General features: G+C 47.0%; 2 protein-coding genes across 3 annotated transcripts in view; one reads left to right on the top strand and one right to left on the bottom strand.

Moving 5' to 3' along the window:
- Positions 1–1,504: 1,504 nt before the first annotated feature.
- On the top strand, positions 1,505–12,095 carry Umps (uridine monophosphate synthetase). Of its 2 annotated transcripts, XM_041673353.1 has the most exons (6): positions 1,505–1,711; positions 4,474–4,627; positions 6,418–7,089; positions 8,634–8,809; positions 9,857–9,971; positions 11,615–12,095. In XM_041673353.1, the coding sequence occupies exons 1-6, from the start codon at positions 1,556–1,558 to the stop codon at positions 11,782–11,784; spliced, it is 1,443 nt and encodes a 480-aa protein (XP_041529287.1). In that variant the 5' UTR covers positions 1,505–1,555; the 3' UTR covers positions 11,785–12,095. The 2 variants fall into 2 exon arrangements, with proteins under 2 accessions (XP_041529287.1, XP_041529288.1); XM_041673354.1 differs by lacking the exon at positions 4,474–4,627 and having other exon boundaries at positions 1,618–1,711.
- Positions 12,096–23,779: 11,684 nt separating this feature from the next.
- The window catches only part of Itgb5 (integrin subunit beta 5), a 109,764-nt gene continuing 105,581 nt past the window's right edge, over positions 23,780–27,962 (bottom strand). The window contains exons 13-15 of the mRNA XM_041673280.1: positions 26,540–26,659; positions 25,168–25,334; positions 23,780–24,283 (exon numbers count right to left, since the gene is read on the bottom strand). Of these exons, the coding sequence (XP_041529214.1) occupies positions 24,188–24,283; positions 25,168–25,334; positions 26,540–26,659 (383 nt within the window). The 3' untranslated portion in view covers positions 23,780–24,187. The remainder of the gene's footprint in view (positions 24,284–25,167; positions 25,335–26,539; positions 26,660–27,962) is intronic.

The following is a 27,962-nucleotide window of genomic DNA, read 5'->3' as shown; positions in this document are numbered from 1 at the left end:
CTTTTTTTTTTCTAACTAAAACTCCTGTCCTTTGCCCCCTGCCCCTCCCCATGAGTAATTTTTCTCTCTCTTCTTCCCAAATATTTGAAAGCTTCTGGGAAACTTTAAAAAAAAAAAATCCCATTAGTAAACCAGCAAGATTGCCCAACAGACAACAATGCTTGTTGCCAAGGCTGAGAACCTGAGTTTGATCCACAGGACTGCACAGTGAAGGAGAGACGGCCTCCCGCTGGATCGCACAGGTTTATGCCTGCTGGCAGGAGTCCAACCATCTGGGAGGACCCACACAGGCCTGATCAGGCTTTCAAAGGCTCCCTGTGCCGCACAGGTGGGGAGGAGGTGATGCTACGGTTCTCTGTCAATTAGCAGCACCCAAAGGTGAAACGTGCTTTGATTTGGCAATAAGAACACAATGTTTTAATATTTGAAGTCTATTTAATCAAGGCTTTACTGCCCTCGACAGTTGTTTCTCAAGTCGAAACTATGCGTTTTACAAATGTGATGGTGAATGCCATTAATCCCAGCACTCAGGAGATAGAGAAGGCAGATGGACCTCGGTGAGTCTGAGGACAGTCTGGTCTACATAGTAAAGTGTAGTCCAGCTGAGACCACACAGGGAAACCTGTTTCAAACACAAAACAAACACAGGAATATATAGATTTTCACACTGGCAGTTCAGTAAAATCTCTTTAGAAAAAACGAAGACTACAGAAATTAAATCTCAGAATTGGTTTGATAAGTACCATTGGGGGTATTTTCATTAAAATAAGACAAATATAGTCAAGGAATTTTTATATTATTATACTATAATTATTTATTATTATTATTATTTTTGACAGAGTCTCACTAGTCACTCAGGTCAGCCTTGAACTTGCAATCTTCCTGCTTCAGGTTCTTAAGTAGCTAGGGCTACAGGACTGCACCACCATAGCCAGCAAAGGGATTTGTAAACCAATTATGTTTGGGTTTTCGAACTGCCCAACATTATTCTTCCAGACAGCCTGACACTGTCAGTTCATCCTCCCTAACCCCCTTGCCACCCTTCTTTATCCTGAGTACTTCAAATGGTGTAAGGGTTGAATAAGCAGTTTCTTTGCCAGCACCAGAGTGTACAATGATCTGCTTTATATTTAGTTCTATGTGCAAATATCTGTGCAACTCTCCCACGCCAGCAGCCGTGAAGTTAATTCAAGAAGAGTCACAAGCACCGTCATAGCGAACTTTTCTGGAAGAATTTAGGGAAGTGGTGGCTAACAACGATAAGATAATTGCTATAATACTTATGGTAAGAGAATGACTCAAGGAAACGCTAAGCTTAAAAAAACTAATTAAAAAAATTAAAAAACCAGCAGGGCCTACAGACTCCCTTCGGAGAAGCTGAGCATCAATCCAGCTTGCAGATATTAAAAGCACAGCGCCCCAACCAGGAAGCAGCTAGCACGAGCACAGACCCCCATCAGTCCAGGCCGGAAAGGGCGGCGGAAAAGGCGGGGCTTCTGGGTGACGTCACGGACCCCGAGCGGCTAGGCTTCCAGAGCGAACTGAGCGCGCGGGAATGGCGGTCGCCAGCGAAGCTCTGGGCCTCTTGGTCACCGAGCTGTACGACGTGCAGGCTTTCAAGTTCGGGAGCTTTGTGCTCAAGAGCGGGCTCACCTCCCCGGTCTACATCGACCTGCGGGGCATCGTGTCCCGCCCGCGGCTCCTCAGTCAGGTGCCAGCCCAGAGGGACAGGATGGCTCCGGGTGGCGGGAAAGGAGAACGGGAGGTGGCGGGAGTTGGGGGACGAGGGAGAACCCACGGACCAGGCAGGCAGACCCACCCTCCTGCTGGTCTGGAGAGTCAGTGGAGGAACACGGAAGCCGGCAGCCGTCGGTCGGGCTCTTGGGGACCTTGTTCTTGACCGACACGTGCTTTGCGGGAGTCGGAAAATGCTGTGGGGCGAGCGGGTGGAGAAATTAGTAGCTGCCAAAGGATTCAATTTAGTAGTATATGGCCAGTAGCAAGAAATTAAAGCCACATGGTGGATGCCAGGAGGGCAGATTTTTTATTTAATCTATTTATTTGGTTACTAGGGGTAAACTGGTAAACTGCACACGTTAGAGTTTTCTAACCGGGTGCTTCTCAAACCATGAGTGGGTTATATATGAGTCGCCGCAACGTCGGCGGTCAAATAATGCATTTCTAGCGTCACAAGCTGCCAGCTGATCTGCAGATGTCCTCTGAGGAGATGGGTGGAAGTGTTGCTACTCCGTGTGAAGATTGAGTACCGTGAAGACTATATTAGGTTTATTTATTGCATGTGTGTGTGCGCGGGCGTGCACGTGCACGTACTCTTGTGAGGGTCAGAAGCAACTTAAGGAGTGTGTTTTCTCCCTGTGTCGTGAGGGCTGAGAGATTAAATTCAGGTGGTCGGGCTAGGCAGAAAACAGCTGTACTGGATGAGTCCATTTGCCTACCAGGATTGTTAAGATAGCACTGAGGAGCTGGAGGCAGTCCTGGAACTCTGTAGACCAGGCTCGGCTCAAAATCACCGAAGTCCATCCGTCTGTCTCTGCTTTCTGAGTGCTGGGATTAAAGGCATTCGCCACCACTGTCCGGCCGTTCAGGAATCTTGAAGTGGTGTGTCTCATTGGTGCAGAGAAACTGTATTACTGGGAACTTTCTCATGAGAATTTTAAGTTTAAAAGAAGTTTATGTGTATAGGTGTTCTCGGTATGTTCGCCCCCCAGAAAAGTAATAGATTGTTTGCATGCTTCTAACTTCCTGATAATAAATAATAATTGATGTACTCATAAACAGTTGGAGGAAAATGATATTTATCTGACTAAAAGAGAAATTTCCAAAATTTCTTCTTATACTCTATGATTGCAGACTTATGTTTTAGGTATTTGCCCAAACAAATGATAGTGCCAGAGAATCTCTAGCAGACTTAAAATCGTGAGTTGTTGTTTTTTTTTTGTTTTTTGTTTTTTTTTAACTTGGTACGCTTAAATTTCAATTAAGCCGGGCAGTGGCACATGCCTTTAATCCCAGCACTTGGGAGGCAGAGTTAGGCAGATCTCTGTGAGTTCAAGGCCAGCCTGATCTACATAATGAGCCCATGCAGCCAGGACTGTTTCACAGAGAAACCCTGTTTTGAAACACAAAACAACAACAAAAAATTTCAATTAATGTAAATATAAATCAGTTTAGTTTCATGAATAGAAGCATGACAGATCAGTAAAAGCCCACAGGAGGAAATATGTATTGCATATTATTGCATGTAATAATTCTGTGTACAAGGTGAAATTGGGGGGAGGGAAGCATTAAATTTCCAGTTTTCCTAATCTATCTAGCATTTGTGTGCATGCCTGTGTGTTAGTGGGGATCAGGTCCTGGGTTGTGAGTAACCAGGCCAGGTGTGGACTACCCACACCTGCCGCCTTCCCACATTCATTACAGGTAATGATGAAAACATTCTCGATATCTTCTGGATTTTAGTACTAGAAATTGCACACTTTGCAACTTAAAAATGATGACAGAATTTTAAAAACACAAGAAAGAAGCTAGGCATGGGGTGGTACCTGCCCATAATCCCAGCACGTGGGAGGTTGAGGCAGGGAAATCAACTTGTGTTTAGGTCCAGTTTTGAGAATCTACAAAACACACAGCTGCCCATTCCCCCAAGAGTAAGTGATGGATAGCATAAGAATAAAATATTGTGAAAAGCTAACTTGGTTTATGAACAGCTCTAAGATAGTGTTGGATGGGAGGATGCATTCTGAAATTAAGACGTTGATTTGGTCGGGTGTGGTGGCGCTTGAGTTTAATACCAGCAGCTCTTGGGGGGTGGAGGCAGACGGCTCTCTGAGATGGAGGCCAGCTTGGTCCACACAGTGAGTCCAAGGCAGCTAGAGCTGCACAGAGAAACCCTGTCTTGAAATCCCTTCCCCCATATGAATGGTTTATGTAGAAAAGATAAAATGTATTTCACTCAGTAGGCTCTATACTTAGGAAAGTGTTCATTGAAGGCTTCTTTCAGAAAATAGAACCAGCCGTGCTTCTAGAGAGTCAAGGCAAAATGGGAGTCTGGGAAGTGTCCTTGGTCTTCAGGTCAGCCACATCACGTTACCCTCTTCCTGAATCTAGGTCTTCCTGAATCTAGCTGAATGGGTTCATGTTTATGTTTGCATGCCAGGTTTCGAGATTATTGTGATGGGTCTAAATCAGTTGCTTAATATCTTCTCTCCTGAGCTAAGATACTCAGTGAATTGTTACAATTAGTCTACTTATATTTTAGGATTTGATTTAAAAAAAAAAAAACTCCCTGGGGGCTTTATTTCCATCTCTATTGTTAGGCTATTGTACAACTCAAATAGCATTCTAAGAGGTAAGAGTGGAAGTTTGTGTGTTCTCTGTCGTCATGCTGCTATGTGCACATATAGCATTCTAAGTAGTAGTAATAATGGGAAGTTTGTGTTCCTTTTTTTACAGGTTGCAGACATTTTATTCCAAACGGCAAAAAATGCAGAGATCAGTTTTGACAGTGTGTGTGGAGTTCCTTACACAGCCTTGCCACTAGCTACAGTTATCTGTTCAACCAATCAGATTCCCATGCTCATCAGAAGGAAGGAAACAAAGGATTATGGTAAAAGGAAAATAGCATAAGCCTCAAGTTAATGTGTAAACCTGCTAGGGTTTTGTTCTCTTTCGGCCCGGTGATTACTAGAGCTCCTCAGAGGCCTGATGAGCTGTTGAGTTGTTGACATGCTCCAGACGTCCTTCCTGTAGTAATTCTGAAAAGTTTTGTGTTGACTGGGGAGAGTGCTTGGTGAACCCTGACCTTTGTATTGGCCCTTCCCTCATCAGCAAAGTGTTGTAAGAACACATACTTCTAGGTATATTTATATTTAAATGCATGCAGTTGTGAAGAAGATTTCTCTTAGGAAACTCAGACCCCTTGGGAACGTATTTTTTGTTGGGGTCCATAACAGTAGAGTATCAAGTAGTTTACTTTAAAATCTGAAAAATCAACCTAAAAATATCAGGACTGGAGTTGATACTTAATGATATTCAAAAAATAATGGGATTTTTGCTTGTTTATATTGATTTGGTAATACTTTGTTAGTTTTAAAAGACATCTTTTAAGATAAACTGTAGTATCTGGGATTTGCTTCTAAAATTGTGAGAGTTGAGAGAGATAGCTCACCAGGTGGAGGAACCTGCAGCTAACTCCGGTGACCCGAGTATGGGCGCTGGGTCCCATGCAGGAAGGAGAGAACCACTACTGCAGGTCCCTTGACGTCCACACATGTGCCCCCACACAGCATTGTGAGGGGAAGGAATGAGGGTGTAGTTATTAGCCATGGGTTAAGTGGTGACTTGCTGATTCTATTTTAAAGCTAAAAACAAATTAACTGCCCATGAGGAATGTATCTGTTTCCTCCTGTGTTCACAAAACTGCAAGTATTCTGTCTTATGTCAGTCTTAGACTTAGTGAAACCTGCCATTTGTCAAGAAAGGGTGAGGAGAAAAGAAATGGGAATGAAAAAAATGATTCCCATGCTTATTTTGTTTCAAAATAATAGGGAGTAGAAAATATAAAATTGAGTGTCAAAAATGAACATGAAGCCAAGAAGAGCCTGGGTTACTTAACAATTTGTGGATTATAGTGGGGCTTAAGGGTAGAGAAGTCTCATTATATAATTGTGGTTATGGTGTCCAAAAAGTGGTGAAATGTTTCCCATCGCCTGTGTGAGTGTATGTGTACCGCGTGCATATGCTGCCAGCAGAGGCTAAATGGGAGTATTAGATCCCCTGGAACCGCAGTTACAAATAGTTGTGAGCAGTTGTGTGGGTACGGGGAACCGAACCAGGTTCTCTGTAAGAGCAGTCCGTGTTCTTAACTACTGGGCCATCTCCTTGGCCCCTACTTTGTTTGTTTGAGGCAGGGTTTCACCAGCCGTGCGCGCCACACCCACATCCCTGGCTGACCGCGTGCTGATGGTAAGGCTCTAGCAGCCCTCCCGAGTATGAACATAATAGGCGTGTGCCACACCTGACTTTAAATTGCCAGTTGATCATGAGTGATAAACTTGTAATCAATATTGATGGGAAAGAATGATTTTATTGATGATACTGACTTATTCTCTTTTTCATTATAAGTGGTCTTTAAGAAATTCCTCGTTTGTTCAGAAAAATGAGTTTATTTACATTGTAAGATAACTGTCAGTTTTACTGTAACATTCTCTATAGAATTGTTAATTTGGAGATACAGAGGATACTGAATGAAGCAGTGTGGCACACTGAAAAATCAACAGAAAGTAGCTTATATAAAGAATCGTAACTGTAAGTACACAGTAAGCATAGGCCCAGATATGTCTTGAGATAGCTGAAACATTTTATATATTTCTTTCAACTGAAGCTTTTCCGTTTCAGGTACCAAGCGTCTTGTAGAAGGAGAGATTAATCCGGGGCAAACCTGTCTGATCATTGAGGATGTCGTCACCAGTGGGGCCAGTGTTTTGGAAACTGTTGAAGTTCTTCAGAAGGAGGGCCTGAAGGTGACTGACGCCATTGTGCTGCTAGACCGGGAGCAGGGCGGCAAGGACAAGCTGCAGGCTCGCGGGATCCGTCTCCACTCTGTGTGCACGTTGTCTGAAATGCTGGAGATTCTCGAGCAGCAGAAAAAAATCGATGCTGAGATGGTTGGGAGTGTGAAGAGGTTCATTCAGGAGAACGTTTTCGCAGCAGCTAATCAGAATGGCGTTCCCCCTCCTGAGAAGAAAGCATGCAAAGAACTCAGCTTTGGTGCTCGAGCAGAGCTGCCCAGGGTCCACCCGCTTGCCTCAAAACTTCTCAGGCTTATGCAGAAGAAGGAGAGCAATCTGTGTCTGTCTGCTGATGTATCAGAGGCCAGAGAGCTGCTGCAGCTAGCAGATACCTTGGGGCCCAGCATCTGCATGCTCAAAACTCACGTTGATATTCTGAATGATTTTACTCTGGATGTAATGGAGGAGTTGGCAGCTCTGGCAAAACGCCATGACTTCTTAATATTTGAAGACAGGAAGTTCGCTGATATAGGAAACACAGTAAAAAAGCAGTATGAAGGTAAGTGTGTTCAGAAATCCAGTATAGACTGGCCACGGGGGAGAAGGTGAATTGGCTCTGGAGAGTCAGCAATGGAGCAAGCTGGCAAAGGTGCAGTCGAATCCAGGCAGTGAGGTGACACCTTCAACATTGTTTCTTTCCCTCTCTCGTCTGTGTTCTCCAGTCTGCTTTTTCTGTTGACTTGTTTCTCAGGCAGGGAATTTCACTCTACCTCTGGTGTAAACTCCAGTATTAGCTGCCCTGGGGAATACTCCTGCTCCTGCAAGGCCAAGGTTCAAATCTTTTTAGCCATCTTGGACTGAGATCCCTGTTAGTTCCCTTTAAATTAAAAAAAAAAAAAAAAAACTGGGTGAACTGCTGTTGGACGGGTATGTGTGAGTTCTGGACAGGCAAAACAAGATTTGGCCCTGCTAAAAATTGCCAATATAGGAAAGGATGGAAAAGTAATATTTTTTGCAGCATAAAGTGTTAGTACACTTTTATTTTTCAGATATCAGACAGGCAGAGCAGCTTGTGGCCTGGGAAATGCTTAATCCTATACCTGTTTTCACTTGTAGACTTCTGCTCTTAAAAACAGGCTAGCCGGGCTGGAGAGATGGCTCAGAGGTTAAGAGCACTGGCTGCTTGCTCTTCCTGAGTTCAATTCCCAGCAACCACATGATGGCTCACAACCATCTGTATTGAGGTCTGGCGCCCTCCTCTGGTGTATGGGCATACATGGAATGTTGTATACATAATAAATCTAAAAAAAAAAAAAAAACACAGGCTGGCCAATGGTGGCACACACCTTTCATCCCAGCACTCAGGAGGCTGTGAGTTTGAGGCCAGCCTGGTCTATAGCTGAGTTCTAGGACAGGCTCCAAAGCTGCACAGAGAAACCCTATCTCAAAAAAACAAAAAATGTGTGCAGTTGCCTCTTAAGTTGGAAAAGCCAAGGAACCTGTAGAGGGTAAAGTTGCTAAGAAATCTCTCTAGGGTGAAAATTTCATCTTCAAGAGAATTTGAGGATGTCACTATGCTTGTACTCTGGGAATGTCTATCTTCATAGAACTTCTAATGGCATAAGCTTTATTGGTAGTCACAAGCTTCAATCTACAAAGAAGAAACAGCCCATCAGCGTTCCTGATAAACCAAGGACAGCAGCAGGAATTTTTCCTGACCTCTCACCCAGCTGTCAGGTGGCAGCTGCATATTACAGACGGAGCTACAGATGGGTCCACTGATAAAGTACTTAAAAGTAGTCAACTCTTCGGCCTTTTATAGTTGGTTGTGCAAAGGGTTATAGATTTATGTTTGAAAATTAGCAAATATCTATTTTGGTTTGGTTGGTTTTGTTTTTTGAGACAGGATTTCTTTGTAATAGTCTTGGAACTCTTTGTAGACCAGGCTGGCCTCGAGTTCAGAGAGAGTCACCTGCCTCTGCCTCCCAAGTGCTGGGATTAAAGGCATGCACAACTGCCTGGCTAAGAAATTTAACTATTGCGAGCAGTTACTTCATTTTTGTCCTTTAAATCACAGCAAATATCTTTTTTATTCCTTCTTAGGTGGCATCTTTAAAATAGCTTCCTGGGCAGATGTAGTAAATGCCCATGTGGTGCCAGGCTCAGGCGTTGTGAAAGGCTTGCAGGAAGTGGGCCTGCCTTTACATCGAGCATGCCTGCTGATTGCGGAAATGAGCTCTGCCGGCTCCTTGGCCACTGGGAACTACACCAAAGCAGCAGTAAGTGACGGTGTGGGGTGAGTGGAGAGCGCGTCTGTGTGTACTGCATGTTCTAGGGCAAGAGAAGACCTTCATTGAAGGTCTAACCTCTCATGCCCACCTCCTCGATTCAGCAGTTCTGACAGTTTCTTAACATCAGTTGGATTGAACTCTTTGATCGTGTAGCGGGTGAAGGGTTTGAATGTACTGCAGACAGTTGAGACATCTCTACCTGTGCTTGTCTTTTCATCTTGAGGCAGAATTGAAGATGGTTGAATTGTAGATTGCTCTTCCCATTTTCCTATGGTAATTTTATAGTTCTATAGTCATCTAGAAAGTAGATAAATGATATTTATAGTTGAAGGAACACAGTAACACTTTGATTACATGTACAGTATATTCCTGGTACCAACAGAAGCCAGTAGAGGGCATTAAATTCCCTGGCACTGAAGAGACAGGTGGTTATGATCCACCGTGTGGGTGCTGAGAATGGAATGTGGGTCCTCCAGAAGAGCAGCAACCGGAACTCTTAACTGCTGAGCCATCAATCCAGCCCCCTATGGTAAATTTAAAAAAACACCCTCAATAAGTACTGGCTTCCCAGGTCTTGAAAGTAAATAAAAGGTCTGGGAGTGAGGTTTGTCTCAAGAACAAGCTGTCCCTTGCTGGTGGTAATAGCTGGCAGCAAGGCTGACATTGTGAGAGTCTCAGGCAATGACCAATCAGAAAGCCAGACCTGCTGTACCTGTGAGCAATTGGTATGGGAATGAGGCAGCCAGTGAAGAGCAGGGGCTAAAGAGGGAAAGTGCTGGGAGGGCGTTGCTTAGGAAGAAATAGCTACATCTTCAAGAGCTATGGTGAAATACACCTCGTATCCTTGGAAGCAGGCGAATCTCCAGGCAGTTTACACCTAAGAATTACAGCATCTTGTTTGATGCACATACTGTGGAAGTTCTGTTCTTTTCAAGCGTGGTTTGTTGGAGGGAGGGGTCATCTCTAGGACCTTTTACGTGGGCTGATTTTTCTGTTACTGTGTTCTTGTAATACTGCCTATTACATCCCGTGTAGGTTGGGATGGCGGAGGAGCACTGTGGATTTGTGATTGGCTTTATATCCGGCTCCCGAGTGAGCATGAAACCAGAGTTTCTTCACTTTACCCCCGGAGTTCAATTAGAAACAGGAGGTAAGTTTGCTCACTAGTTATGGCGGAGTAAAGGGCTATGCTGTGATGGTGTTGTCTTAGTCTAGAACAATGAGCGAGCCCTTTGGCCTGTACTGTATTTGTAAGACATCTTGCAGTTTAATTTTAGAAAGTTACTTGGCCCTGGAACTTGAAGAGAGCTGCCTAACTCTGCCTCCAAGTGCTTGAACTAAAGGCATGTGGCACCATGCTGACCAGAAACCTGGTATATTAGGTTAGCATTTCCTAGTTGGTGCTCCGAGTGTGCTGCCTGTTCCGTGTTCCAGCACGTCTGGAAAACCTTGGCTAAACAGACGATTGTCGGCAGCTTTGGTGTGCCAGTGCCTGGCTATGGCTCCTAAATTCTCAGCAGTCTCAAATGTAGTTGTAAAGGAGCAAGCTAGGGTGTAAGGGCTGGGTGTAATTCTCAGAGTGTGTGCTTAGCTGCCGTGAGGCTATGGGCTTAGTTTCCAGCCTGCCAACAAAAAATGTAACTGTACTGTAGGACACAGTATATGGGTTTAGTTTTGAAGGAGGTACAGGGGGGTTGGTTATTTACTCAGGGGTGTAGCTCAGCTGGTAGAGTGCTTGCCTAGCTCACACAAGTTCTGGGGTTCATCCCTCATAAACCAGCTCTGGTGTTTGTTTCCTAGTTACAAATGGAACACGACATCAAAACCTTCTGTTGTAAGTGCGTGTAGTTTACCACCAGGGGGCGCCTTTGTATTTGAATCCCTTCTACATCATTTTAGATAGTATTTAACATTAGGGAAAAGCACTACCTTTTGCTTTGAGTTAAACACTCATAGAAAGGGAGTCAGAAGAAAACCAGTGAATGCAGATGCATGCACATGACATCTGTGGAGCAGATAGCCCGCCACAGAGTAAGTGACCTTGGAAGTCAACTCAGAACTTTCTAAAGTCTTTGCATTCCCTCAACCCTTCCATTCTAGTATCGGGTGTCTTTATACAGGCCACTCAACTTGTTTTAGACAGGATCTCTCTTTATCTGGAACTGCCTCCCAAGTGCTGGGACTAAAAGTGTGCACTACCACACCCTCTGAGTGTGTAGGCCACTAGTCCCAGCTGACTAAAGTGGGGCCTTGCATGTACTAGGTTTTACTGTTTGTGAAACAGTTTTGAAGTATCACTTCAGTCAGTAGGGAGCAGCACCCTTGGAGGGAAAAATAGTAAAGCCGGCTAAACTACTTTAATCTCTTCTGGATCTGTGGAGTGGAGGGATGATAGTCCTGACCTTTAGTCAGCGGGAGAGGCATTGAGAGGCGTGCACAGGGCCTCACGAAGCCAGCCGCATTTGACTGCTGTGTCAGTGCCTGCAATTCTGATTCTTTCACCAGATCGCATGTTAGCATAGGCTTTCAGGAATCAAAAACATCAAAACCCATTTAACATAACATTTCTAGAACAACAGAAATTAATAAATCTAATCAGGTATGGTGACAAATGTTTTTAATACCAGCACTAGGATTTCTGAGTTCAGTGCCAGCGCAAAGGATTAGGGTTATGAATAGTAAGGTGTATGGCAGTAAATGTTCTCTGGATTTCCTTAATATCTTGGACTGACCCAGTGCGTCCCATTACCTCCTGAGTTTGCATTATGGTAAATGGTTTTTGTTTCTCTACAGGGGATCACCTCGGCCAACAGTACAATAGTCCTCAAGAAGTGATTGGCAAACGGGGTTCTGATGTCATCATTGTAGGCCGGGGAATACTTGCAGCATCTAACCGGCTGGAAGCAGCTGAGGTGTACAGAAAAGCTGCCTGGGAAGCTTATTTGGGAAGGCTTGCTGTTTAATGAGAAGATGCTGAAGACGACTGGTGTTCTTAAAGCAACAGTGCCTTACTGTGCTCGGGGTTCTGCACAGAGCCAATGAGAGACAGACTCTGGAACTATCATATCATGGTCTTTACGTGTAATCACTGCCTTGGTACTGTAATAAGCTCTTTGTAAAGCTTGCTTTCGTCGAGACTGGTTTTGTTGGGCAGCCACCACCTTTCTGATTCCCTTCCTTTCAGTCACATCTAATTGTTGTGTTTTTGCTCTTTTGGGGGGCCTGCCACCCAACTCCCAAATAAATCACATGGAGGGTTATTCTTAGTTATGAATGCCGGTCTTAGCTGTTTCTTGCCAGCTTTTCTTAAATTATCCCAACTATCCTTTACTTCTGGGCCTGTATCTGTCTCTCATTCTGTATACCTTTCCTCCTTACTCGCTGGGTGGCTGGCCCCCGATGTCCTCTTCTTGTCCTCTCAGATTTCTCCTATTTATAATCTCTGCCTGCCAGCCCTGCCTATCCTTGCTCCTGCCTTGCTATATTTGGCCATTCATCTCTTTATTAGGACCATTAGGTGTTTTAGACAGGCACAGTAACACAGCTTCACAAAGTGAAACAAAAGTTAGACACCTGGAAATAATAGTCCCCAACATCTAATGTTAGCTAGCCGCTTACATCATTCAGTACCATGGAGCAGGAGTTTTGGCTCATCCTTCTCAGCGGTCAGAAAGCCCCAGCTTCCTCTTCATCTGGAGGCAGACTGTTGCACCTAGGAATAGCAGTTCCCCACCGTCATTAATGTGGACTGGAGGCTCATAGTGGCTCAGTGGTTACGAGCACTGTTGCTCTTCTAGAGGGTCAGCATTCGGTTCCCAGCACCCACGTGGTAGCCATCTCCACTTCCAGGGGATCCAATTTCCCCTTGCTTTGGCTCCACATAAATGTATAAAAACTTTTAGTCTTTGCCGGTGCTAAAAGGGAGAATTTTTAGTACAGGGGTGTGCCCATTGCAGATGGAATTCACAGCCTCCCCCTTCTCCAGATAAACTTGAGCCATTTCCCCCTTTGGTTCTTTTTTTTTTTAATATTTATGTATTATATATACAATATTCTGTCTTGTGTGTCTGCCTACAGGTCAGAAGAGGGCATCAGATCTCATTTCAGGTGGTTATGAGCCACCATGTGGTTGTTGGGAATTGAACTCAGGACCTTTGGAAGAACAGGCAATGCTCTTAACCGCTGAGCCATCTCGCCAGCCCTTGGTTCACATTCTTAATAAGCAAAGCACCATCACTATGGTTTCTGCCCTCCACACATCTTCTGCGGGGCCTTAAGTTCTTATTCCTGCCAGAAGGAAAGATCTGTTAGCATTCAGCAGGTAGCTGTGTGTATACAGTCCAGACTGGAGCATACTGGTGTGTATCAGATGGAATGGTCAGAGTCTGTATGCTAACTTGCTTACACAGCGCCCTGTAGTCTACATATTCATAAAAAGATTAGCCACCGCACTTCACTCAGCAAGAATGCCCTCTCCAGTAAAGTGGAGTCAAGGCAGCTGAAGCAGCAAGCGCTTGAAGGAGGTCTAATTGCAGCATGATCCCATCAAGTAAAGGCATAAGCCAGGAGAGCGAGAGCCATGGATCTCAGGGTGAATTTGCACTAATGCCTGGAAAATGCTAAGAAAACGTCCCTTCTAGGCGTTAGCTTACTCGGTCTCCCGACATCTGGTGGTTCCAGAAGTCCAAAGGGATCCTTTCAGAGTTAAGGTGCAAGCCTAAATTGAGGTCCCGACGTTTCACGTCCACACATATGCACGGTTCCAGAGCGATCTTTCAGTTCATTCCTAGGAAACCAGGTCTTCAGGAAAGCCGTCAGAGGGAAAGTGCACATTAGCATAATGCTTTAAAGCTTTGCAGTATTCATGTCAGCATTTTGGAAAATAGAAAGCCTAAGGTCCTCTTGAGAACAGATGTCCTGGGTCGATCCACCCACTAAACTAACTACAGTACAGTTGGGGGCTGTGGACCCCCAGACCCTGAATTCCCTGTGAGCAGCTTGTCTTTCCTATGCTTGCAGCTGCTCTGAGCACGAGACCTTGATAGCAGGCTGGTGGGTCTGCAGCTGAAAGATCCCGAGAGCTGGGGCATGGAGAGCCCTATATAAGCTTCCCTTGAGCACAATAAACTTGGCATTCTTGTATCAAGGATGACTTGTGTGTGTGTGCTTTTAAGTCTCAGCCCAGTTCCCGTTGCATACTGTCCTGTAGTAGCACAGTAAGTCCTGTAGTGGTGGCTACAGGTGTAATACCGTATCTCACTTAGTACAGGCCCTTTTGGGTTTTTTACACAGTATCTTTGGCCAAGTCAACCCATCTAAAATTCAGTTAAAAAATGCTGCCAACTTCTCCAGATCTCAGCATGGCAGTGTCATGTGAACACCCTATTTAACAGTTACATAGTTTACCTAAGAAAATAGCTTTGTAATAATAGATGTCTCCAGTGTTTATTCCATAAAGGTGTTCCCCAGTGGCCTCAACTACTCTTGCCAATTGGCCCTCTTGCTTGTATATAAGCAAAAACTATCAGAACATTTATGCCCCACTAAAGGTAGTAATTGAGATTTGTAAATATTCAGATGGTCCATCAATGTGCCAGGTTTTTGTTAACATGACATGGCTGTTTGGGAAGAGGGTTTTTTTTTTTTTTTTTTTTTTTTTTTTTGTAACAGCCCTGGCTGTTCTGGAACTCTGTAGACCAGGATGGTCTCAAAGTGAGGTCCATTCGCCTCTTGCACCACCACTGCCCATTGGAAGAGGGGATCTTAATGGCGAAAATCTAAGATTGGCCTGTGGACATGCGTTTGAAGGCATTTTCTTGATTAGTGATTGATGGGCCCAGCATCCTCCATGGCTTCTGCCTCTGTTCCTGGCCTGACTTCCCTCAGTGATGAAGTGTGACCTAAGGGTGATAAGCTGAAAGACCCTTTCCTCCCCAAGGTGCTTTTAGTCACAGCAATAGAAACCTAACAATTGCGGGACAAAAATACACCACTAGAACTTTCGGTACTCATCTCAGGACTGGGGTTTGACATGATACACATTGGCTCTAACTCATTTTGGTAGGTTTATTTTTTTTTGAGAAATGATCTTGTCATATAACCAGCCTGGCCTTGAATTCACAACCTCATCTCAGCCTCAGATGTCAGGTGTGTTTACCAAACACACGTGTCAGCAGTTTCAGAATGGTCACCACTCTGGTGTTTGCTATCATTCACGTCCCCTTGTCTGCTCCAAAAGGTAACATGGCACAGAACCAACCACAGAGACCTAAAACACAAGGAAGGAACCAAGTGGCTGGCTCTTCGGGCCCTGCATGGTGATACATACTTCACGCTGAATTCTTGGTTGCTGTACCTCTGACTGGAACTAGATATGTTGACCAAACTGGCCTACAACTCTTAGTGAGCTGTCTACCTTGGTACCCCGAGTCCTGGGATTAAAGGCCTATGCTACCACAGGCAGAATTTTCAAACACTGGCTTTTTTCCAGTTCAGGACTAGAGAGATGTGCATCAAAGGGCTACTGTAGGGGCTGGGCTGTGGCCGTGTGTGCCCTTAACACAACACTTGGGAGGCAGAGGCAGGCACACTTCTGATATATACAGAGAAACCTTGTCTCAAAAAAAGCTCTCAACAAAGGAGGAGGGCTACTATAGGGACTGGAGAGATGGTTCTGTGGTTAAGAACACTTGCTGTTCCTCCAGAGAATCAGGTTCAAACACACACTTGGCAGCTCAGCCTGTCTACAGTCCCAGGAGCATCGAAGGCCCTCCTCTAGCCTCTGAGGACACTGTAGGCACATGGTGTACAGACAAGAGCAAAAACACCCATAATACACAAAATTTCTTAAAATGAAGAAAATATTTTAAAGATTACTATAGCCAATTTGGTTTGCACCAACCTTGCAGAATTTGTTCAAACATGTAAAGCAACTACCAAAGAAACCAGATAGCTTCAGTGTTAGATCCGAAATGGTCCTGTACTACGCTCTATATGGACTGCACCTGTAGCTCTGGACCGTCAGACCTCCGCATCACTACAGGACCAGTTGCACGAGCCAGGAACTGGGCTGAGAGACTTAAAAAAATACAAAAACACACAGATACAGAGACATGGGTCACTCTTGATACAAGTGCCAACTTAGGACTGGAGAGAGGGCTCAGAGGTTAAGAGCACTGACTGCCCTTCCAGAGGTCCTGAGTTCAATTCCCAGCAACAAGAGTGCCAACTTTACTGAGCTCAGGGGACGCTTTGTATAGGGATCCTTAACCAATAGCAATGCCCCAGCTCTTGGGCTCTTTCAGCTGAGACTCATGAGAGTCCACGCCCTTGCCATCAGGATCTCGGTGCTCAGAGCAGCTGCAGCCTGCTCAGAGCTGAGGAAAACAAGTTGATTTGCTCAGAGCAGCTGCAAACACAGGAAAAACAAGCCACTCAGAGAATTCAGGGTCTGGTTCTGAGGCCCCACCAGCTCCCAACACTGCAGGAATCCTCTCATGATTTCAGCTGCCCGTGTGGCTGGTAAAGTGTTTGGAAAACCTGACTTCAGATCCCCAGCACCCATGTAAAAGCCAGCAGCCACTGCATATCACAAGGAGAAGTGGGGGTGCAGACAGTGTGGGACAGATGGACAGACAGTATCCCTGAAGCTCATTGGTAGGTTAGTGTAGCCAAATTGGTGAGCTTCAGGTTCTGTGAGAGACTGTCTCAAAAAACAAAAACCCCTCCCCCCAGAAAACATAAGGTGGATGGCACTCAGGAGGCAGAATCAGGCAGATCTCTGAGTTCAAAGCCAGCCTGGTCTACAGAGCGAGTTCCAGGACAGCCAGCGCTCTACAGATAAGCCTGTCTCTAAATAAATAAAGTGGATGGACAGGCAGGTAATCCCACCTCTGCCAATTTTGACAACCTGGGTTCAATCCCTGGGACCGACATGGTGGGAGGAGAGAATCTTATTCCTGAAGATTCTGATCTTTGTGTGCCAGCCATGACACCCGGCACCCACATAAAAATTAAATTACAAGGTAGAGGTTAATTTAGACAGCTGGTATCAAGCTCTGCTCTCCATGCATGTGTGTGTGCACATACACAAACAGGTACACAGAAACAGCTTTTTTTTTTTTTTTCAAGACAGGGTTTCTCTGTGGTTTTGGAGCCTGTCCTGGAACTAGCTCTTGTAGACCAGGCTGGTCTCGAACTCACAGAGATCCGCCTGCCTCTGCCTCCCAAGTGCTGGGATTAAAGGCCTGCGCCACCACCGCCCGGCTCAGAAACAGCTTTTTCTGGGTTAAAACAAAACAAGCTCAGGCTGCCACTAAGTCCAAATCAAGCCTGGATTACTCTGCCAGGACTGTTACACAGATAAACCCTGTCTCGAAAAACCAAAATAATGATAATAACAAAAACAAACAAAAATGCCCCTGGTTTCCCTGTACCACATAAAGCCAATATGCTCTGTTAGTAAATGGTTTTTTGAGACAAGGTCTCTGGCTGTTCTGGAACTCACAGAGATCCACCTGCCTCTGCCTCCCTAGTGCTGGGACTAAAGATGTGCGCCACCATTGCTTGGTTCCATTAGTCTATTTCCCAAATGGGACAGTACACCTCTCCTGTTTCAAATAAACAGAAGCTCAGGTGAGGAGCGGCCCTCGCCTTCTGTGTAGAACTTGGCTTAGGTGCATACTGTTCACATTTCATGCTGTGCTGTGTATGGATGTGTGTTACCAGTGATGCCTCAAGGATGGAACCACACCCACCTTGTCTAGCATTGCCCCTCTGCTCCAAACAGGACGTGAAACAGCAGACTGGTCAAGAGCCTGCTGAGGGTCTGCACTCCATCACTGTGTATTTGTATACACAAATCAGAAGAGAGGTCACCAGGTCTCTTTATAGATAGTTGTGAGCCACTGTGTGGATGCTGGGAATTGAACTCAGGACCTCTGAAGAGCAGCCAGTGCTCCTAACCTCTGAGCCATCTCTCCAGCCCCCAGAATAACTAGTTATATAGAGAGAGCCTTTTCTAGTCATCAAAATTGGGAATCAACCCTAGTCAAAATATTTTCTAACTACCTTCTATCTATATCATCTATAAGGATGATTAATGAGCAAGTTTCAGTATTTTAACCTCAAAATGGTCCATAAATTCTAAAAGAATCCATCACCTAATCCAACATCCACTACTCAACACCTCAGGAGAGTGGGCTTCCCCAAACTACAACAAGATTCTTTATAGATTCCAACGCTTTTAGGCTCTATTTATTATCAACAGTTTATGCTTAAATTATCTAAGCAGTTAGTCATTGGAGTTTCAGGAAAGCCAAAATCCAGAATCAATTGTGCAATGATCCGAAGACACCCCCAAAAGCAGCAAAATGCAAGGCTGAGTCCCTTTCACTTCCCTAAAGGCAGAGCGACTCCTCCCTAAAGGCATGGACTCCGCGGTTCCCACGCCTTCAACCACAGATCACAGGACAGATCTCTCCACACCGGGAGAGACTTGTGACTCTCTATCCCTCCGAGGGCCCATTCATTAGGAGCCATCCATCCCCAGGGGATCTTCACCCCAACCATTTGGCTCACTTCAACCACATGACAGAGTCCAGGACCCCCGGCCCTTTTAAAGCAGTCTTAGGCTTTCAGGACAGCTAAGACAGTGTTGTCAGACAGACACGTGGCCAAGACAAGGGCAAAGCTGGTCCATAGACAGGTGTTGCTTCCCTGTGGAAGCACCAAGGGCTCTGCTCCTCCAGGTGTGGACAAGAGCTTTCCACCAGAGAAGCCGTTCCCTTCAACCAAGGCAGGTCTCCAGAACTGAGTAGACCCTGGGGCTTTTAACTACATGACTGAGCACAGGGAGAGGGTCCCTAACACCAATACAGCAGACAAGGCTCTTTCTTACAAGACAACAATAGTTTCCCATCATGCTAAGATTTTAACCAAGGTTCAAGGCCCTGAGTGCAACTTTTAAAAACAACTTTTAGCAACCTGTACCAAAAGATGCATCTGACTTTCTGAAAAGTCTTTGGTGCCTTATTTTTTTCTAGTACCCTACAAACTCCTGCACTATGGTCTCTGCAACCCCATGTTCCCGTTAGGGCTCACCCATCTCTAAACACAATAGAGGTGTAAGCTCTGGGGGTTCTTTTTGTTAGAGTCAGGGCTTCTCAGTAGCCCTGGCTGTACTGAACTTACTCTGTAGACCAAGCTGGCTTTGAACTAAAAAATCCATCTGCCTCAACCTCCCAAGTGCTGGGCTTACAGGTGTGCGCCATTGCACCCAGTGTGGGGGTCGTAAGAATTTATGCTGGACGATGGTGGTGCACGCCTGTAATCCCAGCACTCCGGAGACAGTCAGGCAAATCTCTGTGAGTTTGAGGAGGCCAGCCTGGTCTACAGAGTGAGTTCCAGGACTGGCTCCATAGCTATTGAGAAACCCTGACTCAAACAAAAACAAACAACAACAACAATAAAGAAACCATAAATTGGCTGCAGTTCTAAATGGAGGAGCATTTCTGACCTTTCTGCTTAGCCAAGACAGCCCACTATGAAGTCATAGATCCTCTCATAGCACAAATGAGGTGTGAGCCCAGGCTGTGTGCTCTCACGGCGTAATCCAGTCTCAGGGTTCCCTTGGCTTAGGCCCTCCACCTAAACCCTGACCAGCCCACTGAGCCCAGTGCAGTTTTGTCTGACAGGGCGTCTCTCCAGGACCCAGTCCTGTCCCTGCTGATGTCACTATACTGAGCCCTCCTCTTCAGGACCCAGGCCGGTTTCTGTCAGGACTTCCATAGCCCAGACCAAAACATTTGCTGAAACTTGCCTCATACCCAAATCCACAGAGCTTTAGAAACGCAGGCATCTTCCCAGGCCTCCCAGTGGCAGCAAGAAGCCAGCAGAGTCCCACCTGACAGCCACAGAGCATGTTCCTCTGAGGGCAACCAACAGAGCGTTGACCCACTGATGGGCTACAGGTTGGCCTGTTTCTTATGGTTTACCCAGTTTACCATTGCGGGAGAGCCCTGTTACTGTGGTTCACTGCCTCTGTCTGGTCTGTTGGGCCTGGTGTGGGGCCAGAGCCACGCTATGGCCTCCCATACATAAAATGTGCGCTGTAGAGAGAAAGGGACTCAGCAAAAACTGATGTTCATGATCCTGGGCTTCTGCTGTGGTGGTAGTGAAGGCTTTACCTCTTTTCCTCACTCTGATCCAAATATTCTGGTTCTCTTTGAGGTTCTGGAAGATGAGTGGCTCTTCCCCAGTCTCAAATTCACACACACACACACACACACACACACACACACACACACCTCTTCCCTGGTCTCAAATTCTCTCTCTCTCTCTCTCTCTCTCTCTCTCTCTCTCTCACACACACACACACACACACAGAGCTCTTCCCTGGTCTCAAATTCTCTCTCTCTCTCTCTCTCTCTCTCACACACACACACACACAGAGCTCTTCCCTGGTCTCAAATTCACACACACACACACACACACACACACCTCTTCCCTGGTCTCAAATTCACACATACACACACACGCCCCTCCAGCCCACCCCCACCCTCTCTCTTTGTTAAGAGCTATCCTTCAGAGCTGAGTCCGCTCAGTCTCAGAGCCAACCCTGGCCCAGCTTTTACCCTGACGGATGCTGATGTGAGTCGATCCTGCCCTGCAGGGAAAACTCCAAACAGACGCCGCGCTGAAGACAAGGCTTGCCGAGCTCTTCAGCTCCTGCTTCTACTGGTTAACATGGCTGCCAGATGAATGAGCCCTACACTCTGACCACAGGTGCTGTAGGAGCTCATGGAAGCACAGGTGAAGGGCCTGTCTCCTCAAGCTGGGTGGAGCATGGACTAATGAAAGGCAAGCACTGGAGCAGGAGGAGGGGGCCTCTCGGAACCAGCTGCATCTGCTTGGCTCTGCAGGAGCCTGGAATGCTCACTGCTGACCTGCAGGTGCTCCTCCACGGGGCTGACTCAACGTGAGGTCTTGAGGGAGGGCGCCCGTCACTGGCCTAACCCCCCCCCACCATTGTTCCTCTTAGATTCTCTCTTGTCTCCTTTCTTTTTTTTTTTTAAATATTTATTTATTTATTGTGTATGCAATATTCTGTGTGTATGCTTGAAGGCCAGAAGAGGGCACCAGATCTCATTACAGATGGTTGTGAGCCACCATGTGGTTGCTGGGAATTGAACTCAGGACCTCTGGAAGAGCAGGCAATGCTCTTAACCGCTGAGCCATCTCTCCAGCCCCTTTCTTTCTTTCTTTCCTTTCTTTCTTTCTTTCTTTCTTTCTTTTCTCTCTCTCTCTCTCTCTCTCTCTCTCGGCTTTCTGAGACTGAGTTTTTCTGTGTATCCCTAGTTGTCCTGGAACTCACTCTGTAGGCCCAGCTGGCCTCAATCTCAGAGATCCACCTGCCTGATCCTGGCATGGTGGTGCACACCTGTATCCCAGCACTCGAGAGGTTGGGGAAAGAGGACTGCCATGAGTTCAAGACCAGCCTGGGCTGCACAGTTCTAAGAAAGTCTGAGCTACAAACAAACAAACAAAAACAACACAAAAAAAAAAAACCCGCAACAGAGTCAACAAGATAGCTCAGCGAGTAAAGCCACTTGCCTCATCAGCTTGTAGACTTGAGTTCAGTGTTGGAACTTACAAAAAGATAGAAAGAATCAATTCCATAAAGTTGTTCTTGGACCTATTCCTGTCTCTTAAATCATGTTACACACACACACACACACACACACACACACACACACACACACGGAGTTGGGTTTTGTAAAATGAAGCATTCTTGTTACCACTTTCTGCTCACTATGAAACCTTAAGAAATGAGGAAATCATGGCCGGCCTTGGGCCACAGTCTCCAGGTTGCTTATGCCAAGAACTTCCAGCAGGGGGCAGTAGGACTCCGTGGACAGCTGGTTCCTTCCCAGGCACCTCTTCCTCTGGGGTGGCTGTGAAAACACCCCTAATTAATCTAAGCATCAGGTGGAAAAAAGGATCCGGTGACCCTGAGTCTGTGGCTCAAGAGTATCACATGCTCAAGGCACTGGCTGTAGAAAACAGGATTTTAACAAGTTAATTCATGGTCTCCTGGAGACCCCAAAGTAAGTGGAAGAGAAACTAAGGTTTTTTTTTTTTTCCCCAAATTGTGTTTTTTTTTTTTCCAGTTTAGAAAGTCTCAAAAAGCCACATTTTATTGTCTCAGATATTTGTAAAGGGACTTACGTCCCCTTCTCTAAATTCCACAAGAGGAAGCGCACTCAGAATCAGTTTTTTGCCCCAGGTAATAAACGTCCACCCCAGAGCAGGCCAAGAACATAAAGGAGATTTGGTCCAACGCTTACAATAGATTGATTTGAAATGAAGGTCCTGCAGGCTTGAAGCATTACAATAACAAAACCATTAGTGAGGGGCCGAGATGGCACAGCAGTTACTGACGACTCTTGCACGGTACCCAGGTTTGGTTCCAGAACATACATGATGACTCACGGCAGCTTAACTACAGTTCCAGGGGACCCAATACCCTCTTCCGGCTCTGTCTGCACAAGACATGCATGCGGTGCACAGACATACATGGAAGCTAAACACTCATTCTCATAAACTTTTTTAAAAATCAATTACTTTTAATTAATTATTTATTTGATTTTTGGGGGGATTTTTTGGAGACAGGGCTTCTCTGTGTAACAGAGCTGTGGACCAGCTGTCCCTGGCTGTCCCGGAACTCACTTTGCAGACCAGGCTGGCCTCAAACTCATAGGGATACTCCAGCCTCTGCCTCTGCAGTGCTTGGATTAAAGGTGCGCATCACCATGCCTGGCTAAAGATTAATTTTTAGGAATCTTAACGTTAGTGAAAGATTTGTCAAGGAAGCAGGGCATCGTGAGCCCAGGGCTTACTTAGTACCACAAGGTCCTCAGCTAGCCTGACCTTCGGCAAGCCACCTCCCCTGCCACAGCCTGGTTACAGGTCAGGAAGCTACTTGGGAACCACTCATCTCTGAAGGACCTCTAAAGAGTGATGGCACCGGAGGAGACAAGCTGAGGTAAAATTGGACTTTGGGCCCCAGGCAGGACTGAAGGACTGATGAGGGAAGTATTGGTTAGGGTCTATGATTTACACAGTGTAAGACGTTTTGTGTAGAAGCCACGCATCTCCACCCTGTAGCAACGCAGGACATAGGTGGGAACATGCACGGTTTGTACAGTTTCTAACTCTAAGCACATCCCAGCAGGCCCAACGGCACCCTAACTGCCTAAGCACCTCGGGGAGGCCTGGAGTACTGGTCTGGTTAAGTCCTGTCCCTGAGAAAGCATATGAACATGTTGGTCTCTACCGGGGACCACTCAAAATCACTCAGGAAGGGAGGCACGGGCCAGAGTGTATGAAGCCGACTGTCTTAGTTAGGGCTTCTGTTGCTGTGAAGAGACACAAGACCATGGCAATTCTTATAAAGGAAGACATTAGACTTGGGGCTGGTTTATAGTTCAGAGGTTTAGGGCATTGTTGTCATGTCAGGAAGCACGGCGGCACACAGGCAGACACGGTGCTGGAGAGGCCTACATCTGGATCCGCAGGCAGCAGGAAGAGAGAGAGAGAGAGAGAGAGAGAGAGAGAGAGAGAGAGAGAGACTGGGCCTTGGACATTTGAAACCCCAAAGCCCTCCCTCAGTTGCACACTTCTTCCAACAAGGCCACGCCTCCTCCCTACGGGCTTTATTACGGGAGGGCATTTTCACTCAGATCACCACACCAACTGACAGCTGCTTGGTTTCAGTCTTTACTTCCAATCCCAGACAATCTTTCCTTTTCATTTCAAAAGTACTAAACAGACACGGACAGGAGGGAAAGGCTAACATTTGCAAGGTGCAATACCTTCAACAGGCGCCTCCCCAGTTCTACCACCACTACCCCCAGAGGCCAGGCAGTCCTCAGGGAGCCAGTAATCAGAGCTACGCCATACGTGCGTGACCTTTTTATTTCTTAGAAAAAACAACCAACCCGAAGAAGCCAGGCTGAGCTTTAGCTTTGTACACGCAGACTCTTCCAGATACCAGTCTGTCTGGCCAGGTGGGGACCAGAAGGGCAGCCCCGTCTTCAGCATGCCATGGAAGACAGCAAGTCAGAGGCAGCAGGGAAGCTGAGAACGCCAGAGTCTCCTCGCTTCTCCTGGCTTGGAGGGAAGTGGCCCCACGTGCCTCCGCCTGCAGCCAGGGGTCATGGCCAGCTACCTCCTGTGTGGGTAGCAGGCCCCCCTAAGGCTCAATGGAGGGCATCTTGTTGCTCGCCTAGCTAGCGTGAGCAGGTAGAAAGCAATCCAAGACGCATCAGTCTGTGTCCTCGGTCCCCCTCCAGCCAACCAGGATCCTCAGTCCACCGAGCCGTTGTACGATTTGTTGAACTTATTGAAGGCGAAATCTACGGTGTGTGTGGAGATGGGCTTTCTGTACAGCGGGTTTGAGGCCTGCAAGCATGAGAGAGCACAGACGTTAGTCCAACCTCAGGGCTAGCACCCGCAGGGATGCTTGCTTCGGGCTCGTTCGGGGCTCTGGGAGATTCCCTCCCTTCTCCCTGCTTTTCAATCTTCATCTCTGAAATGGATGCTCAGGCAGAAAGGCCCCCTTGCCTTGTAGCCTGAACAGACAGGCTCAGGTGTCAGAGGTTCTTCCTCTGAGTTCTGCTCTCCCGAACGTGCAGGGTGCCTGGGGTGGAAGGACTTGTTCACACGACCATCCCGCCAGACCTGAGGGCTTGAGCCTGCCTCTGGCACTTTGCCCCACAGCAGACCCAACACGGACCAGGGGTCTACATGTCCTCGAGGTTTCTGGGTAATTCTCCCACCCTGCACGGAAGAAGCTGATTCTTCACCGTTCATAGATTTGTTTGCTTGTTCTGTGGTACTAGGAACTGAACCCAGAGCCTTGGGCAGGCCACGTAAGCACGCTACCACTGAGCTACACTCAAAAAAAGAAAGAAAAAAAAAACCCCTACATATATACATACATATCTTTCTATATGTATGCTGCATGTCAGAAAAGGGCATCAGATCCCATTATAGACGGTTGTGAGCTACCACATGGTTGCTGGAAATTGAACTCACTCTTAACCACACTGAGCCATCTCTACAGCACCAGATTATTTTTATTTTGAGACAGGGTCTTGGTAAGAAACCCAGGCTAACTTTGAACTTGCAAGTCCTGCTGCCTCTGGAGGTGTATATGGTATATACTACAACACCTAGCTCGTACTTTGTTGATGGGATTGATTGTTTCTAATACCAAAGATACCGGCCGCCTTTAGCCTTGGCTCTACGGCCAGCAGCCTCTTCTCTACCCCTCCCTCACTTACCATTTCATAGCGGGCCCTGGAGCGCTCACTCTGGAACTTGGCAAACTCTCGGCGGTCATGGATGGTGACGAGCAGCTTCCAGATGGCCAGGAGGGCTATCCCAATCAGAAGGATGCTGCCAACCACAGCCAGCAGGATGGTCATGGCGTTGGGGGCGCTTCCACACTCTGGAAGGGCCCAGGAGACAGGTGAGCAAAGCCATCAGCATCCCTCCCTCCCCCACCTCCTGACCTCAGTTACAGCCGAGGTGAAATGTTGCCCCCCCACAGACAACTTCCCTTCTGCCCGCCCAGCTTCAAGTTGCCTGTGTGACTGAAAGCTGGGGGGTGGTTGTGGGTGGTCTCCCCAAGGCTCAGACTGTAAAAGATTCACAGAATACAGTAATTGTTTCAAGCTCACACAGCCAAGCAGTGGCAAATGAGCACCCTGGTGAATGGCTATACTTCCCCTCCTGGGCTGTGCCCCAGAGGCTCTAGCCTGGCCCAGCTCCAGTGCAGAGGCTGGGCCACAGCTCCGCTTTCACATCAGTGGCTCCGGGACAAACCAGGCAGGGAGGACACAGCGTGCACCACTTCCGAAAGGGCTGGGCTAGGGCCAGGCATTTCTCAGCCCTTAGTGACAAGCTCTAAGGCACAAACATGCTTATTTCCAAGCAAAGACAGGGCTTCCTAAGCACGGCCCTCACTGCCACAGGCTGTCGGGGCCGTGACCACACCTCCTTTACCTCTGGCCAAGAAGGCCATCAGCACATAGGGAGCTGGGTTCAACTTGCTAACTGGATTCTGTGACCTGGAATCTGCAAAGCATTTTCTGCTTCCTCCCCAATCCAAAGACTGAAAAGGCTGATACAGAAATCCCTGTCACTCTGAGGCACAGGCTGTTAGTCCCAGATGATCCTCAACTTAAGGGACACCTCATCCCTGGGGGACCATCTGCCCAGCACCCTCCCTGCAAAACCTCTTTTGTTGTTGTTGTTTGAGACAGAGTTTCTCTGTAGCTTTGGAGCCTGCCCTGCAACTCGTTCACAGAGATCCACCTGCCTCTGCTTCTTGAGTTCTGGTATTAAAGACATATGCCACCACCACCTGCCTTTTTTTTTTCTAAACTCTTAAACAAGCATGTTAAAGTTTCCTCCATGGTCACAGTCCACAGCAACACTCCCATAGCTCCATGGCCCCAGCCCTCTGCCTCAACAGTATGGTGAGCTGACTCCTCATAGGCACTTTGAGGCAGGGTCTCGTGTAGCCCAGGCTGGCCTTTAAGTGCCCTGAATGTCTCATCTCAACCTTCCAGAGATGAGAAGGCACACACCACCCCATAAGGAAGGGCACCAGAAAGCAGGCCCAGGACGGCCCCTCGGGCTCTCACCTACCTGGCTCCCTGAGGACCGTCAGGTTGGACCTCCCATTGGGCAGTTCCGTGTAGCTGAACATCATGACGCAGTCCTTAGCAGTCTTGTAGAAGCAAAGCACAGCCTCCTGGTCATCTTTGACTAGGACAGAAGCAAGCAGAAACTCCCTGAGCATCTCTCTGGGAAATGCCCAACCGCCGATGGATGAAGGTAGAAGCTAAGCACTTCAGGAAAGGATGGGAGGCTTAAAAGGGGCCACGGGGCTTTAAAGGGAGCTCAGATTCCTCACATGGAGATCACAGGCCCAGGGCTGAGTTTAATACTTTGGGGACATATGGATCCCATTAGGACTGTCAGCCCTCTGAAGTGTTGACTGGTCCTGACATAAAATGAAAGAAGCCTTCAATGGTTGGGAGTGGGCTTGGATGAATGGGCTGGATGCAACAGCCTGAGGGAGTGTCTGCCCTTGGAAACCTGACGAATCTCCAGGCCTAATTTGAGGAAAGAAGACAAGAGGCTGCTCTTCCCCAAGAGCTGGGTGCCGAGGCTCTCTGGATGAGAGGCTGGCTTCATGGCGGTACTCCACGGTGATACCAAGAGCCCCTGACAGAGAGGTCAGGCCATTCAAGAACCAGCTCTGCCTGTGACAGGTCTCCCTCCTGACAAACCCCGTCCTCAGCTGCCACAGCCCTTCTCTTTCTCCAAACCACCCTTGACCAGAGTGGACAGCGTCACTGCCCAAGCACCAGGTCCCCGGAAAGGGCTTAAGACTGATCTTTAGGAGGTAATGGGGTTGGAGAACAGGAAGTCAGGCCACAGGGCATCTTAGTCCCAAACCACAACCACAGGTTAATGCTATGACACTAAATGTGCTTCCTTCTCCCCTTTCAACCTGGTTGAACAGGAGCTTCAATCAGGAAGGAGATGAATGGGTGTGGTTGGCCAAATGAATACCCAACCTTCTCGCTCAGCCCTCTCAGAGTCGGTACAGATGTGTGTGTTTTAAAAAGCACAAGGAAGAACTGGACACCATGGCACACAATTATAATCCCAGTGCTTAGAAATCTGAGGCAGGAGGATAGAAAGTTTGAAGTCAACCTGGGATATATATATAGTTGAGAGCAGAAACAAAGTAATAAGACCGGGCATGATGGCGTACACCTTTAATCCCAGAACTTGGGAGACAGAGGTAGGTGGGTGTCTGTGAGTTTGAGGCCAGGCTGATATACAGAGTGACTTCCAGACCAGCCAGGATTACATAGTGAGACCCTGCCTCAAATATAAACAAACAAGCAAACAAACAAAAACAAGCAAGCCAGTCAGCCAGCCTAGGAACAAATGATGGGTCAGTTATGTACTTGCTCTGCAGAGTCCCCTCAGAGGATCGGGCTGCGCACAAAGGGCAGGCTTGTTTGTGGGAGGTGGGGAGGGAGCCTTTCCTCTT

This window comes from Microtus oregoni, unplaced genomic scaffold (assembly GCF_018167655.1).
Source record: "Microtus oregoni isolate MIOR12 unplaced genomic scaffold, Mior012 000023F_ref0000262, whole genome shotgun sequence".
Taxonomy (NCBI): domain Eukaryota; kingdom Metazoa; phylum Chordata; class Mammalia; order Rodentia; family Cricetidae; genus Microtus; species Microtus oregoni.
This window is presented reverse-complemented; position numbering and strand designations above follow the sequence as displayed.